The sequence below is a fragment of the Stegostoma tigrinum genome, chromosome 30 (assembly GCF_030684315.1).
Source record: "Stegostoma tigrinum isolate sSteTig4 chromosome 30, sSteTig4.hap1, whole genome shotgun sequence".
Lineage (NCBI taxonomy): Eukaryota > Metazoa > Chordata > Chondrichthyes > Orectolobiformes > Stegostomatidae > Stegostoma > Stegostoma tigrinum.
In genome coordinates, this window is record NC_081383.1 from 11,774,225 (window position 1) to 11,789,933 (window position 15,709).

The following is a 15,709-nucleotide window of genomic DNA, read 5'->3' on the forward strand; positions in this document are numbered from 1 at the left end:
TGAACAGCCATCTTGGGCTTGTTCAATACAGTCTCTTTAGTTCTATGACCCTTTGATCTTTTGTTTATAAATTCTGATGCCACCACTCTCACTGACATCTGAAGAAGGAGCGAGACTCCAAAAGCTTGACTCTTCAAATAAACCTGTAGGACTACAACCTGATGTTGTATGATTTTTGACCTCATTCTGAAATACCAAGCTCATGGTAAACCTCTGATAGTGAATGCATCATGGACATTTGCCACTGCGTGACATTGACAGTAAGACCTCACCACGCTGCAACCAGGAGCTAACTTGCTTAAAAAGGAAGGCATTACGCACATCAACATGCCACTTTTTGACCGCAAACCCACAGCACAGAGCAGCACCATACAGAAAATACATGCTGCTTTCCACAAGTAACTTCAAGAATGACACGATCTGGAACAGCTCACAGTAAACCATGTGAGATAATAAGAACATACTGTGTAGACAGGGTTATACGGCTGTCCTAAACTGAGTAAATGACAGGACTGTGAAGAAGGCAGTGATTGTTATTTTTTCGCTAAATTTTGTGCAGTCTTTCAAGCAGCAAACATTGTGGGACACACAGCAGCAAGCATGCTGGGCAAGAGAAATTCACAGGATTTGTTATGAAATATTATGCTCCCAGCTATTGACTAATTCATTCTTTAATGGGCTGCAGATATTTATTGTGTGGTGAGTACAGCAAGCTCTTTAGACAGTCATCATATTGTGAACAGGCTGGTTTTCCCCTACCTAAGGGAACGCGATTTTTAAAAAAAATCTTTTAGGACTGGGTCAACATTTAAAAGGAAGTTCACTCTCAGGCTTTCATGCATGCTGTCTGATCCAAACAGTTTGGCGCATTGCAGGAAATTACCCCTTGGCTATTTGCTTTTAAAGTGTTGCTCCTCACATATGTATAAGTGGAAGCTGCAGGAGCCTACCTGTGGGAACATGTCGTTCACACCTTCTGTCTGATCTTTCTCCAAGGTTAAAAAATAATTGAACAGTGAGGGTTTATGGAAGAGCCATAAGGCTTGTCCCTTCTGTCAGGGCTGTGAGCTATGAGAGGAGGTTCTTAAGAAATGTTACCTTTGGGTCACACTGTTTCACACAAAGGGGCATTATTCATGTTTGAGCATTGACCATAAGCGCCAGAAGGCAATTTGGCTCTAGGTGGTGACAGAGATGAGTCTGATCCTTAATTTGACAGCCACATACGTACATGTCCAATAAAGGTTGCCAGACAGAGAGTTGGGATCACAGAACAATATTCCCCTTGCTAATTAAGGGGCACAGTCCAATTATGAATATGCTCTTCACTGCTTGATTGACTAGCTCAGCACACATTGGAAATAAAACCTAGTGCTTTTCTGATGAAAATGTTACTCACTACTCGACTCGACAGGCACAATTTTAACTCAATCATAGCCCAATGTCTTACATTTAATTAAGATCAGGCCTAATTGGGTATAAAAGAAGTGTGACAAACAGTGTCTTTTGGTATACCACAGAAACTGGAGAACTGCAATGGGTACCACCAACAACACATTATCAAGCTAAATTTTGGAGAATCTAAAGCTTTAACATGATCCCTTTTCCACAGTAGAGGCAAAAGTTATTAACATATTCTGAGCCATTTGTTATGTGCCTGTGATTGTTAATAGGTGATAAATGTGACATGTCAGCACAAAAGAAAACAGTCACGCTAAAAGAATATCACCTCAATGGAAATTACACAAAAGTTAGGTTCCCCGTGTGTCACGGTGGGACCGATAATCCTAAATTTGAACGCTACACAGTTGTCTTTTGAGAACTGAGATACACTTACCTTCAACCACTGCATAAGTCTCTAAGGTCAGAAGCTGTTGATTCTCACACAGGTTTCAGCAGAACATAAAAGCAATTTGAAAGATGCACACTACTCTCCCTCCCAACTTTGACGCTCTATAGCGCTTCTTCATGAAAGTTAGAACTTCATTAAAAATTAAGAATTCAACATACATTCATCGGGATACTTATTATAGAGAATCCATCTATAAGTCTGATCCCACACTTGACACTTGCCAGAGCTGACACCATGGTTGACACTTGGCCCTCAACCAGGACTGCTTTTCCCTGGCAGGCTGCCAAACAACAAAATTAAAATAGCTGCTTGCATTCATGTAGCAGATCTAATCGAGTAATAATGTCCGAAAGTGATAAGCAGGAGTTTAATTCACAAAAAAACTGACACCGAGACAAAAAAGGAGACAATGGGACGGGTAACCAAAATGCCTGGTTGAAGAGGTTTAAGCAAGCATCTTGAAAGAAGAGAGAGGTAGTGATGTTCAAAGAGGGAATTGCAAATCTTTTGGTCTGGACGCTTGAAAACATGGCCACAACGTCAGGTCAAAGGAAGTTGGAGGTGCACAAGCAGCTAGAATTAGTGGAAATCAGAGATCTCTGTAATTGTGATACAGAAGGAGGCTACAGAGATAGAGGGAAATGGTTTGGACACACAATGGGAAGTTAAGATTTGAGACTTTCGCAGGTTCCTTTGAGCAGGTTCCAATGTAGTCAGCGAGCACAGTCTAGGTAATTGGTGATGAGAAATACTTCTCTGCATCTCTTCACTTCACTAGCTGTGCTTATAGGTTCTAACTGGTCACCCTTATGAGATTAGAAAGGAAACTTGAGGCCTGGCTTTGTAATAATATCATAAATGATGTTTGATGATCATGCATCCAGATGTCCGATATTATCTAAACATTGGGGAGCAATTAAAGAATTGTGCATTTGAATGAAAACATTACAAGTCATTGAATCATTTATTTTTTAAAAAAGTGTTTATCCAGAACACAGCAACGTTAGTGTCCTCATTAATTTGAATGAGTTGCTGAGTAATACAGACCATTCACTAGGTGCCAGATTTGATGTGCCGCCCTGCACTGTTGATTCATTACTGTCAAGGTAGTCAAGGTTAGACAGTTTTCCTCAGTGCTTGGTCACCCTGACCAGTGACTCCCACCACTGTTCCTCCCACCTTTCTTTCTGGTAAATGCAGAACAGGATTCAATTTATCCAAGAAGCACTTGCAAGGTTCAAAGAGCCTCCTGATCCTGGATAACAGCCATTTCAATGAAGCAGGGAAAGGGACAACATGCTGGGAAACATGAAATTGACACTCAATCCCAAATGGCTTTAATCCAATTGATCTGTCTTGGGGTTAACATACTTGAAGTTTGAAGCAGTTGAACACTGTGTTTAGTTTCTTTTCAAGATGTACAGGTTTTTAGGTGCTGCTCTATCATCATGCTCATCGAGTGTTTTCGTGCAGCGCAACCTTTGCTGTGCTCCACAAGTAACTCGTTGTGTAAGATGTTTTGAAAAATAGGACAAAACTTTTGTTTAAAGGCCGCTATGATAAGAATTTCAGTAACAATAGCACTATTAAACACTGTTTAATACAGAAGCAAATTCAAACACAAATGTTAAATGTGGAACTGGAGAGGGTGGTCTTCATTTAATATAGAATTAACTTGTCATTGGTTATCTGTCTACAAGCAGGCAATATGGCGAGAAATATATCTGATATGCTGCAGGGGATAGGCAGCTATGTAAATGCATATTATTGGTGCCTAAAAAATCTTTCTCATCACTTGCTGCACATTCTCTTTACAGATGTACCATTTTAGCAACTGTCTACCTTCAAATCCATAGAAATCAGAATTAAGCAAGTTAATTTATTGTATGGACAGGAAAGTTAAGATGCAGTGAAAGCAGTAGCCAAGTTAAACAGCGAGCTTATTGCCTATAACCTCAGTAACAGTTTGATAGTTCCATTAAAGTCAGCCAGAAAACAAGAGAAAGAGGAAATGGAAAGTATAAAAAATAAACATAAATCAAGCACCATACATCAATTACTGGTGAAAGATGTTTTGCTTATTTTGTGTCGTCTATATGCGTGTGTATATACAGTATATGTGTTTATGTATGCAGTACGTGTCACATATAGGTGTGTCATTACCTGACATTGACTCAATTTGAACTGTTACTCACCTGAGCACTATAGAGGGCTCCAAATCCCAGGAACAACGCAGTTAGCAGCCAAGATTTCCAACAATACCATCTCCTGAACAAGAGAGGGGGGAAGAGGGACCCACACATTAGAAAGGTAAATAAAGAGGACCTCAGAATTCCCCTCCCAGCGACCAAGCAATACACGACACTCTCTCTCTGCCCGCAATTTCCCATTCAAATTACTAGTGTCAGACATGAAAGCAACTGAATTATTCTCAACCTTACATTTTCAGCAACACCATCACTAATCGTCCGCAGAAATATTTAGTCCGAAAACGATGATTGAAAGGACGCAGTCTTACAGTGTCACGTCGATGACAGAAGATGGTTTTTACTGGGACAGGGTAGAAAGCTGAAATACAAAGCGAACATACCAGCTGGGCAGCCGGAACATGCTTGATCTCACTTGCATGATCTCAGCGTGAGCACTTATCTTGGGCTGTCATCACGTCGCTTCATTTGCACTCAAATCTTCAGAATCGATTGCCTCACGTAACATCGACTATTCTCCAAACTTACAGGAAGGGCTCAAGGATTTCCGAATGTCCAGCTCGCTCCTGGTGGACACGGGGCTGTCAATGGCGATGAATTTATGATATTCACCAGAAATTAACTGTAAGCGGCACTGTCCCTTTCTGGACTGAAACTTTGAGAAACTTATCGTGGTCATTTAAATAAATATACTCTCCTCCTCCCCTCCCATACGAGCTCCTTTAAAGAATTAGCCACGGCTCCTTAATAATCAGTAAATTTCCTCCAAGCGTCATCCTTCGCAAAATATTTCTTTCCTTTTGAAATCCAGACACGTGCTTTACTGGTCACTTGTGCAGATCATTTGAACCAATCCACACACACACACATACAGGTAGGTGGGAATTTTTTCCCCCCTGGATCCGTTGAGTTAGAAAATTTCCAAGCATCGGTGGCCGTCTGAATGTTGAAATGGCCCAAAGTTTTGAAACTTCTTGCAGCCAAATAAATCCCGGGAAGGGAAGAATTTTTTTTCCGGGTGTCTCATGCATGTATCAGTCCTTGTTAAATAGCAGCGAGCCAGAGTCAGACAGAACTTAGATACATATTCATGAACTGGGCGGGTTGTTTTGCTTAAAGGGCCAGGACAATCTGTGCCGGATGTATCCGTTTGTGTATCTGTGTATGTAAACAGTATAGGGTAAACTGCTGCTTCCTCTCGTTAAATAAACAACAGAAAATGCTGGGGAAACTCAGCAGGTCTGGCAGTATCAGTGGGGAGAGAAACACACCGAACAACTGCACAGAGGCTGATACCCCATCACTAACTTACTTACTTGTGCACAGTACACTGCCTGTGACCAGCCAGCTCAGAGTCCGTCTCTGAACTGAGATCTACTGAAACCCCTGTTTATATCTGTTTATTTTATTTCCTATTCTGAGGAAGTGTCATTGGACTCATAGAGTTAATTTTTTTTTCTTCACAGATGCTTCCCGACCTGCTGAGCTTTTCCAGCAACTTCTTTTTTTGCTTCTGATATACAGCATCTGCAGTTCTTTTGGTATTTAAATTAATATTCCAACTAGGGCCTCACGCAGTCCTCAACTTCGATCATCTAGCTCGACAGCCAATACATTACACTGCTGTTGAGATATTTCTTTTTGGCTGCAGAGATGTCCAGAGGGCAGGGTGAGTCGGGGTGACCAATCCAAGCTTTGGGACACCCTGTGCTGGGGTTATAGACCTCAGGAGGCACTTGAAGCTAGGGTAAGGATGACCATTGGATTGCCACTGTCTGAAAGCAGACTGCAAGGTAATCTGGAGGTTGAATTTCGGGGTCTAGTCTGCACAGCATTGATTACGATTGGTGAATTTAAAGAAAAATGAACTACTTTATAATTTTCAAACAAGGCGTAAGGGAAAATGCTGAATGAAATCACAATAAAGTTAAAACTGCAGACGCAGAGATCTTTGCTCGTGAAACATAAAGAAAAACTGGTACATGCTTAGGTACACAGTGTAATTTACGCCAGTGACATGGGTCTTGCACAGGCAGATTTACTCCTGGAAGATGGGCCCCACACAGTGTGATTTACCCAGGGAGAGGGGTCACACACAGTCAGATTTATCTTAGGGAGATGGGTTGTACAGAGTGTCTGTGCCCTGTCTCTCCGCTAGGGACAACTGTAATTGTTTGGGAACATTTTAAAGACCCAATGTTTTGGAAAATCTGAGTTTAGAACACTGTCCTCATCAGTGGGTGAATTGCAAAGTGGAACTCACTATAATTTCTAATGGAATTATTGGAAACATGGATTTACATGCATCTTCTTTCATTATTTGTCAGTTGCTTACTGTATCATTTAAAATCAGAGTTTGAAAATCCAGACTTAATGCGGCGCCCACCAACAGTCTCAAGGATTTGAGAGAGAGCTGGGTACTGTGAGGGCTTGAGTACATTAACACCCCACCCCCTCCAACTTTATTTTAAATTGGCTCCCCACCTAGGTTCCTTCCCTTTTTAATGATCATTACTCAGCTCATGTTGGGCAATGTTGTTATTTGGATGATTGGGAAGGTTTGATAATTTGGTGGTGAGTTTATACGTAAAAAATTATCCTTGAGTAATGTGGTGTCCCAAAACACAAACCTGAGTATTCATTCTGCTAAAATTCCCTATTTTCTGTCCAATACTGCAAGGTATTTGATCATTGAATGTGGCTCTGTGCTTGCTTTCATTAATAGAGGGATTGAATTCAAGAGCCGTGAAGTTATGCTCCAGCTGTACAAAACCCTTGTTTGGCCACATTTGGAGTATTGTGTCCAGTTCTCGTTGCCTCATTATTGGAAAGATGTGGAAGCATTGGAAAAGGTGCAGAGGAGATTTACCAGAATGTTGCCTGGAATGGAGGGAAGGCCTTACAAGGAAAGGTTGAGAGAGCTAGGGCTTTTCTCTTTAAAACGACAAAGGATGAGAGGTGACTTGATAGAGGTGTACAAAATCATCAGAGGTATAGATAAAGTGGACAGCCAGAGGCTTTTTCCTAGGGTGGAGGTTGCTTTTACGAAGGGGCATAGTTTTAAAGTGGAGTGGAGGTAGATATAGGGGGGACATCAGAGGTACGTTCTTTACTCAGAGAGTGGTAGGGGCGTGGAATGAATTGCTGGAGAAGGTAATGGAGTTGGCCTCATTCGAGGCATTTAGCAGCTGTTAGATAGGCATTTGGATGATAGAATAAGGTAGGGGTGGAGGGTAGATAGACCTTAGGATTAGGGTAAAAGTTCAGCACAACATCATGAGCTGAAGGGCCTGTACAGTGCTATACTGTTCTGTGTTCTGTATGGGTGACCCCCATGTAATTTGACCACGTGCCTCATCTTTCTGCATCAGCTCCAGTGGTGAGTATTAGTAAGTAGTCCAGCCACTGAAAACAAATTGAGGGAATGAGGAAGAGCTCCCAGCCACCCTAGGTTTTCAGTTTATGCAAGATTCACTCCATTCCTGTTGGGTGGGGTTGTCAGTGAGTGCCAATAAGGAAACAATGTTTCTTCTCCCAAGTCACAGTGACACCCTTTTCCACTTCCCCGAACTCACTGTCTCAGGACCATCTGTGGATCAAACTAACATCTCAACATTTTTATTGGCCAATCACTCATTGGATCATTTCTATCAAGGCCATGATATCAAAGCCAATCCTTTCCAATTACATTTTGCTGGTAAATGCCAGGTAAGACTGAAACCAGTGGAAAGTTTGCTCCCTAATACCCATTGATTCCAGTTTTGCTAGGGCTCCTTTATGCCACACTTAGTCAAATTATGCCTTGATGTCAACAGCTGTCGCTCTCACCTCACCTCAGCTCAAGGACATCTCCGCACAAATTCCTCAGGGGAGTGTCCTAGGCACAAATATCTTCAGCTGCTTCTTTAATGACCTTCCCTCCTTCATCAGATCAGAAATGGGGATATTCATCAATGATCGCACAATGTTTAGAATCATATGCGACTCCTCAGATACTGAAGCAACCATGCATAGATACAGCAAGATCTGGTCAATATCCAGACTTGAGCTAACAAGTACCAAGTAACATTTGCACTGCACAAATGTTAAGACCATAAAACCATAAGATCATCTAGCAGTGGAAGTAAGGCCATTCGGCCCATCAAGTCCACTCTGCCATTTAAATCATGGCTGATGGGCATTTCAACTCCACTTCCCTGCACTCTCCACATAGCCCTTGATTCCTTGTGAGATCAAGAATTTGTCGATCTCTGCCTTAAAGGCATCCAACGTCCCGGCCTCCACTGCACTCCGTGGCAATGAATTCCACAAGCCCACCACTCTCTGGCTGAAGAACTGCCATCTCATTTCAGTTTTAAATTTACCCCCTCTAATTTTAAGGCTGTGCCCACGGGTCCTAGTCTCCCTGCCTAACAGAAACAACTTCCTAGCGTCCACCCTTTCTAAACCATACATTATCTTGTAAGTTTCTATTAGATCTCCCCTCAACCTTCTAAACTCTAATGAGTACAATCCCAGGATCCTTAGCCGTTCATCGTATGTTAAACCTACCATTCCAGGGATCATTCGTGTGAATCTCCGCTGGACACGCTGCAGGGCTAGCATGTCCTTCCTGAGGTGTGGGGCCCAAAATTTGACACAGTATTCTAAATGGGGCCTAACTAGAGCTTTATAAAGCCTCAGAAGCACATCGCTGCTTTTATATTCTAACCCTCTTGAGATAAACGACAACATTACATTTGCTTTCTTAATCATGGACTCTACCTGCAAGTTAACATTTAGAGAATCCTGGACCAACACTCCCAGATACCTTTGTGCTTCTGCTTTATGAATCTTCTCACCATTTAGAAAATAGTTCATGCCTGTATTCTTTTTTCCAAAGCGCAAAACCTCACATTTACTCACATTGAATTTCATCAGCCATTTCCTGGACCACTCTCCTAAACTGTCTCAATCTTTCTGCAGCTTCCCCACCTCCTCAGTACTACCTGCCTGTCCACCTATCTTTGTATAATTGGCAAATTTCGCCAGAATGCCCCCAGTCCCTTCATCCAGATCATTAATATACAAGGTGAACAGCTGTGGTCCCAACACTGAACCCTGCGGGACACCACTCGTCACCGGTTGCCATTCCGAAAAAGATCCTTTTATCCCAACTCTCTGCCTTCTGTCAGACATGACCATATTAAACATGACCATCTGTAATAAGAGACAATCTAATCACTGTCCCTTGATATTCACCGGTGTTACCATCACTGAATCTTCCACTATCAACATCTTGGGGGTAACCATTGGCCAGAAAGTCAACTTGCCACATAAACACAATGGCTACAAGTGCTGGCCAGAGGTTAGGAATACTAGTGAGTAACTCACACCCTGATTCTCCAAAATCTAACCACTATTTATAAGGCACAAGTCAGGGGTATGAAGGAACACTCCCCACTTGCCTGGATGAGTGCATCCCCGACAGCACTCAAGAAGTTTGACATCATCCAGGACAAAGCTGCCTGCTTGACTGGCACCACATCTACAAGCATCCATTCCCTCCACCAAAGATCCTCAGACAGCACCATCCAAACCCACAACCACTTCCACCCAGAAGGACAAGGGCAGCAGATAAACAGGAACACCACCCCCTGCAAGTCGCCTCCAAGCCATTTACAATCACAACTTGGAAATATATCACTGTTTCGTCGCTGGGTCAAAGCCCTGGAACTCTCTTCCTAAGGACATTGTGGGTCAACCTAGAGCAGGTGGATTGCAGCTGTTCAAAAAAACACAGCTCACCACTATCTTTGCAAGGATGGCTAGGGACGGGCAATAAAAGCTAGCCCAGCTAGTGACACCATGTCCCACAAGTGAATCAAAAGGAAGTAGGGAAGTACTTGCTCAGTTACACGCATATTTACTGTCTTTGTATCCCAAATTCATCCAATCCTTTTCTACAGAACATGCTGCATGAATCTATTATATGAACATATGAGAATAATTTAACCTCTTCAGTGACAGATTTTCAGATTTTAAGAATATAATATAAATAGCACATCAAACATAAGAAATAGGAGCTGTCCTAGGCTATGTGGCTGATCTGATTGTGGTCTTGGCTCTATTTTCCTGTCTGCACACCCCCTGACCCTTGACTCATTTGTTGATCAACATTCCTCAAGACTGACACAAACAATGATGCTCCAAAATGCTGCGACATTCTAAAGTCCTATACAATAGTCACGGGCTTTGCCGTGGACTGATAGGATTTAGCTTGTGTCTGCGAAAGAAATAATTTTATTTTTTAACAAGGCATTGCTTTGGCATCTTCACAACCAGAGCATCCCAGAGCGTTTTACAGACACTTACAATGTTGTAATGTAGGAAATACTATAGACAATTTGGACAGGGCAAATAAGCAGAAAAGCAACAAGTGACTTAACAAACTGTTTTTTTTTCTCCCAGTGATGCTGGCTGGGAGGTCAATGTTGGCCAGGACACTGGGGGAGAATCCTTGTTATCCTATACTTAACTTACAGTTAAGGCAGACTTTTCAAATTCCTGACATTTTAATTTTCATTTCATTACCAACTTCGTTGCTCACTCTTGTGATGAACAGGGCAATGATTGGCCACAGCTTAGGCGTCATAGCACCGCTCCTGAATCTCCAACAAATTCTGCTGTTGCACACATGGTTCATCCTGACATCTCAGAAAGACTTTTCACATGTTGGAAGGATTGATCACATGAAATGCAACACACAGAAACACAAAAATCATTTTGTCACTGTCACCTAGCAATAAAACCATCCAGAGTTATAAGGAGCAAGTGACTTGGACATATTGGCTCGGAAACGTAATATAAAGTGAACAGAGCTGGAAGGATTCAGCCAGGGTTGTACTCCTAATGAGATTCAGAGACTATTGCTGGAAAACAAGTACACAGGTAACTCCATGACAGAACAGTCTTTGTCACAATGTTTCCTATTCACAAAGAAGTGACCTGGTTGGTGAGGAGTGAGATGCCCATGGACTGGTATCAAACTTAATGAGGGGAGGCCTTGATAAACAGTCTGCTTGACTGCTCAAAGGGAGAACGGGAGCTTGGTGCAAGGTGAGAGAAAGGTGAGGGCAGATGGGAGGAATATCAAAATTAGTGTCGCAAGAGAGGAGGTGAGAAAGTTGAAATCCAAGGAAGAGAAACATGGAGTAAATTCCTGGAAAAGTTGAGAAACAGAAAATTTTGTTTTGGCTGTTTTGTTTCAGTAAACCTAAAAATAAATCAATGTTTTTGCAGAACACATTAGAAGTGATATCACTGTGAAATGATTGCTATTTTGGAAATCTTTGGTCATATAAATGTTTTAAATAATCTTATAATAGGAACCTTTCCCTAATATATCTCTTCTGGCATCTAAATATCATTTTCTGGGAAACAGGTTTTCCTTTTTCAGGAAATCTGTACACTGACAAAGTATTATTGGAGTGAATCCAGCAGTGATTTAGTTCTGTGTTATATTGTGAAATCAGGTGTCCCTGCTCAAAGGATGAAAAATTGGATCATGCTTAAATTGAGCATAATTCCAAAGCAAGACAGGCTGCATGTGTCTAATAAGGCTGGAGTCGGGACAAATTTACATTGGTCTTCTGGCCTTATTTGCTTATTACTAGTGAGATGCAGGCAATAGTCACAATGCGAGTTACCTTCAGCCTTTGAAGATGAATTTTTTGGCTGCAGGCTATCTGAAGAAACTGACTTTAGCATGCATCGGTCCCATTGTGGTTAATCGGATTCAAATTCTTCAAAGGGGACTTCAGTGTGGCATTAGAGCTTTAATTTGCATTTGAGGTTTAATGCCTTCGCCATGATGGTGCCCTAGGTGGTTCTGGAAGACCGTCTGCGAACGTGGTGGTTGGCACAGAATTAGTATCTGCATGTCGCCCATCTTCAGGGGCCTTGAGGCACATCTGCATGTCTGTAAAGTTGATACAGTGTGATGCAATATTCTTGAACTTGTGGCCACCTACCCATTCCTTCTTTGCCTTTGTCAGCCAGTCTGACAGCTGGATCAGCACAAAGTCAGTGTTATGGCAGCAAAGGCTATAAACACTGTTGACCTCTGACTTCTTCTAAGTTATTCCTGGAGTCAACATCTCTTTACAATTTCAAATACAAGGGTGAACTGGCCTTGTACTCAATCTGTCCCTTTTAGCAAACTTTCTTGTCGTGCACCTATTTTGCTTTTAGATTTTGTGCTACTGTTTTATCTTTTCCTTCAACTTCCATTTGTCATGGGTGCAACTAGTTTCTAGATGAATGTGTCCAATCTCAGTAGGGAGCATGAGCAAAATGAAGAGTTGTCTTTTGCCATCCGCCATTAAGACTGTTTTCAAAGATGTTACTCCAAGACATATCATTTGAATGCCAAGCTTTTGACTAGGCCCTGGTAATTACAATGCTGGCCTAATTTACTGCTACAAATTTCTTCTTGTTATGCATCCTATATATTGCTGGTATTCACAGATTCATATTGAATTAATGCTTTAAATATCTCTGTTCCTAAGTGTCAATTTGCATGGCCTCTCTCTCATATATGTTTCTTTATCTGTTTTGGAATTGTGCAACTGCAATTCTGCAATAGTGAAAAAAAATAGCATTGGAGGCTCTGTAAACTTTGACAATTCAATGCAATTGACCCAAACATAAGTTGGCCATTTGGCAGCTCTGTCACTATGTAACCTGACCTTGGGGACAGTTGTGCATCTCCAGCATTTTGATTATAATGTTGTATATAAAGATAAACTGAATTAAACCTCGGCACCCTAGTGATAATAAATTATTTCTTTTTTACTGGATTCTAATTAGGGTCATTGGATTGTCATGAATAAGAAAAATTATAGGACCCATAAATAATATTACTGAATTCAAACATATAGAAAGCAGAGAGCAATGAATATGAACACACTCACTTCTTAAGCACAACATGCATGACTGAGACTACCATAAATTATCTTTTCCTTTTTTGTGGCAAATTCTGCAAAATATTTACCAATCTTCAAAGACAGCTAACTAAAACTCTAGACTTTTTATTCATATCCACAATTCCATTATTCATCACAAACTATCAGAAGCAGTGACCACCCAGCTGTAGATTGACAGGTTAAGTGAATATGCAAAGTCTTGGCAGGTGGAATTTAATGTGGGAAAATGTGAGGTTGTACACTTTGGCAGGAAGAATATCAAGAATATAAGAGGAACTGAATATTATTTAAATGGAGAAAGACTGCAGAAAGCTGAAACACAGAGGAATTTGGAGATCCTCGTATATCATAAAAAAGCTAGCATCCAGGTTCAGTGGGCAACAGGGAAGACAAATGGAATGTTGGCCTTTCGTTCAAAGGGAATTGAATATAAAAATGGGGAAATTTCCCTGAAACTAGACAGCAGTTAGACCAAATTTAGAATGGTGTGAATAGTTTTGGTTCCCTCATCTATGGAAAGATATAGTGGCACCGGAGGCAGTCCAGGGAAGTATCACTAAGTTGATCCAATGTATAAGTGGATTTTCTTATAAGGAGAGTTTGAGGAGTTTGAGTTTGCATTCATTGGAATTTAGAAGAATGAAAGGAGACATATTCAAACATATAAGATTTTTAAGGACCTTGACAGGGTAGTTTTGTGGAGTTTGCTTCCTCTTGTGGTTTAGTTCCATAGGGGGCATAATCTCAAAGTAAGGAGTTGCCCGTCTAAGACAGCAATGAGGAGAATTTTCTTCTTAGGGAGAGTAATGAAGTGTGGAATTCTTTACCAGAGAAGGCAGTCGATGCAGACGCAGTAAGAATATTCATGGCTGAGATAGATTTTTAATCAGTAAGGGACTCAAGGATAATAGGGAAAAGGCAGAAAAGTGGAATTGAGGATTATCAGATCGCCCATGATCTCATTGAATGGAGGAGCAGATTTGATGGGCCAAATGGCCCACTTCTGTTCCTTCACCTTACGGTCTAACAGAGATTGATGTGCATTGAATTTTGAGAAAGTGGCATGCACTAAATAGATGCAAGCCATTATTTCATTCATTTCTTGAATACTTAAAGGAGAAAAACCTGTTGAGTAAAGGAATGGGACTAACTAGAGCTGCCTGTATGGTGTACATCTGTTCAGTGATTCTCCCTCCCTCTCTGCCTTCCTCATTTTCCACACATTGTTATTTACCAAAAATAGAAATAAAAAGTCTCAGAAAACTTTGATGGAGAGCCAGAATGTTTGGAATTAATCCTTCAAGTGCCAGAGTACCTAAGGAGATTCCAGTTTCTCTGCAATGCCTATTTTTTAAACCCCATAACTTAAAGAAACCTCAGCAGGATGATAACACAGTTACTCTGTTTTGTTGAGTAACTTTATTGTTGCAATTTTAACCTGCAGAATTTGAATAAATGTTAACACAAATAAGCAGTTTCTTCCCCATCATATCTTTACTTCCTTTCCCTCTCTTCTGTGTCAGACTTATTTTAACATTATCTTTACTTATTTTCCAGTTAATGTAATCTATTCTATAACTAATTTATCATTTATTACCTAGGAAATCTAATGACCCCTTTACGAAATTTGTCTAGTTATGCTCCTATGAAGCATCTTGCCGTTTGTAACCTTAATAGTGCCATATAAATGTGCGTTGTTCATAAAATCCCTCGTGTGGATGCAGGGTCTTCAGACCATCGAGTGTGTACTGATAGGTTAAAGAGCATCCCACCCAAACCCACCTACTTGACCCTATCCCCGTAACCCCACATTTCCCATGGCTAACCCACCTAGCATGCACATTCCTGGATACTATGGACAATTTAGAATGGCTAATCCAGGTAACCTGCACATCTTTGGATTGTGGCAGGAAGCCCGAGCACCCAGAGGAAACCCACACAGACATGAGGAGAATGTGCAAACTCCACGCAGACAGTTGGCCCAAGGTGAATCAAACCTGGGTTCCTGATGCTGTGAGGCTGCAGTGCTAATCACTGGACCAATCTGCCACCCTTGTTGTTTGGAAGACATAGATTTCTAATTTGCTGTAAACCTACTTCAGCTGCTTTAATTCCAGAATCTCAATGATTGACATGTTGACCAGGTCAACCTTTAATATCTGTTTAAAGTGTCAAACTGGGGAGATATTCTCCAGTAGGTATAGAACATAGAACATAGAACAGTACAGCACAGAACAGGCCCTTCAGCCCACAATGTTGTGCCGACCATTGATCCTCATGTATGCACCCTCAAATTTCTGTGACCATATGCATGTCCAGCAGTCTCTTAAGTGTCCCCAATGACCTTGCTTCCACAACTGCTGCTGGCAACGCATTCCATGCTCTCATAACTCTCTGTGTAAAGAACCCGCCTCTGACATCCCCTCTATACTTTTCACCAACCAGCTTAAAACTATGACCCCTCGTGTTAGCATTTTCTGCCCTGGGAAATAGTCTCTGGCTATCAACTCTATCTGTGCCTCTCATTATCTTGTATACCTCAATTAGGTCCCCTCTCCTCCTCCTTTTCTCCAATGAAAAAAGTCTGAGCTCAGTCAACCTCTCTTCATAAGATAAGCGCTCCAGTCCAGGCAGCATCCTGGTAAACTTCCTCTGAACCCTCTCCAAAGCATCCACATCTTTCC

The 15,709-nt window shown here is 41.4% G+C and overlaps 1 protein-coding gene across 3 annotated transcripts in view; it reads right to left on the minus strand.

Annotated features, from left to right (window-relative positions):
• Positions 1–15,709, minus strand: part of LOC125466046 (ADAMTS-like protein 5) — a 161,269-nt gene that overhangs the window by 117,519 nt on the left and 28,041 nt on the right. Inside the window, exons 1-2 of one of the 3 annotated variants that reach the window (XM_048560158.2) lie at positions 4,294–4,432; positions 4,048–4,120 (exon numbers count right to left, since the gene is read on the minus strand). In XM_048560158.2, coding sequence (XP_048416115.2) covers positions 4,048–4,120; positions 4,294–4,310 — 90 coding nt within the window. In that variant the 5' untranslated portion in view covers positions 4,311–4,432. The other 2 variants (XM_048560157.2, XM_059638526.1) reach the window with 2 other exon arrangements.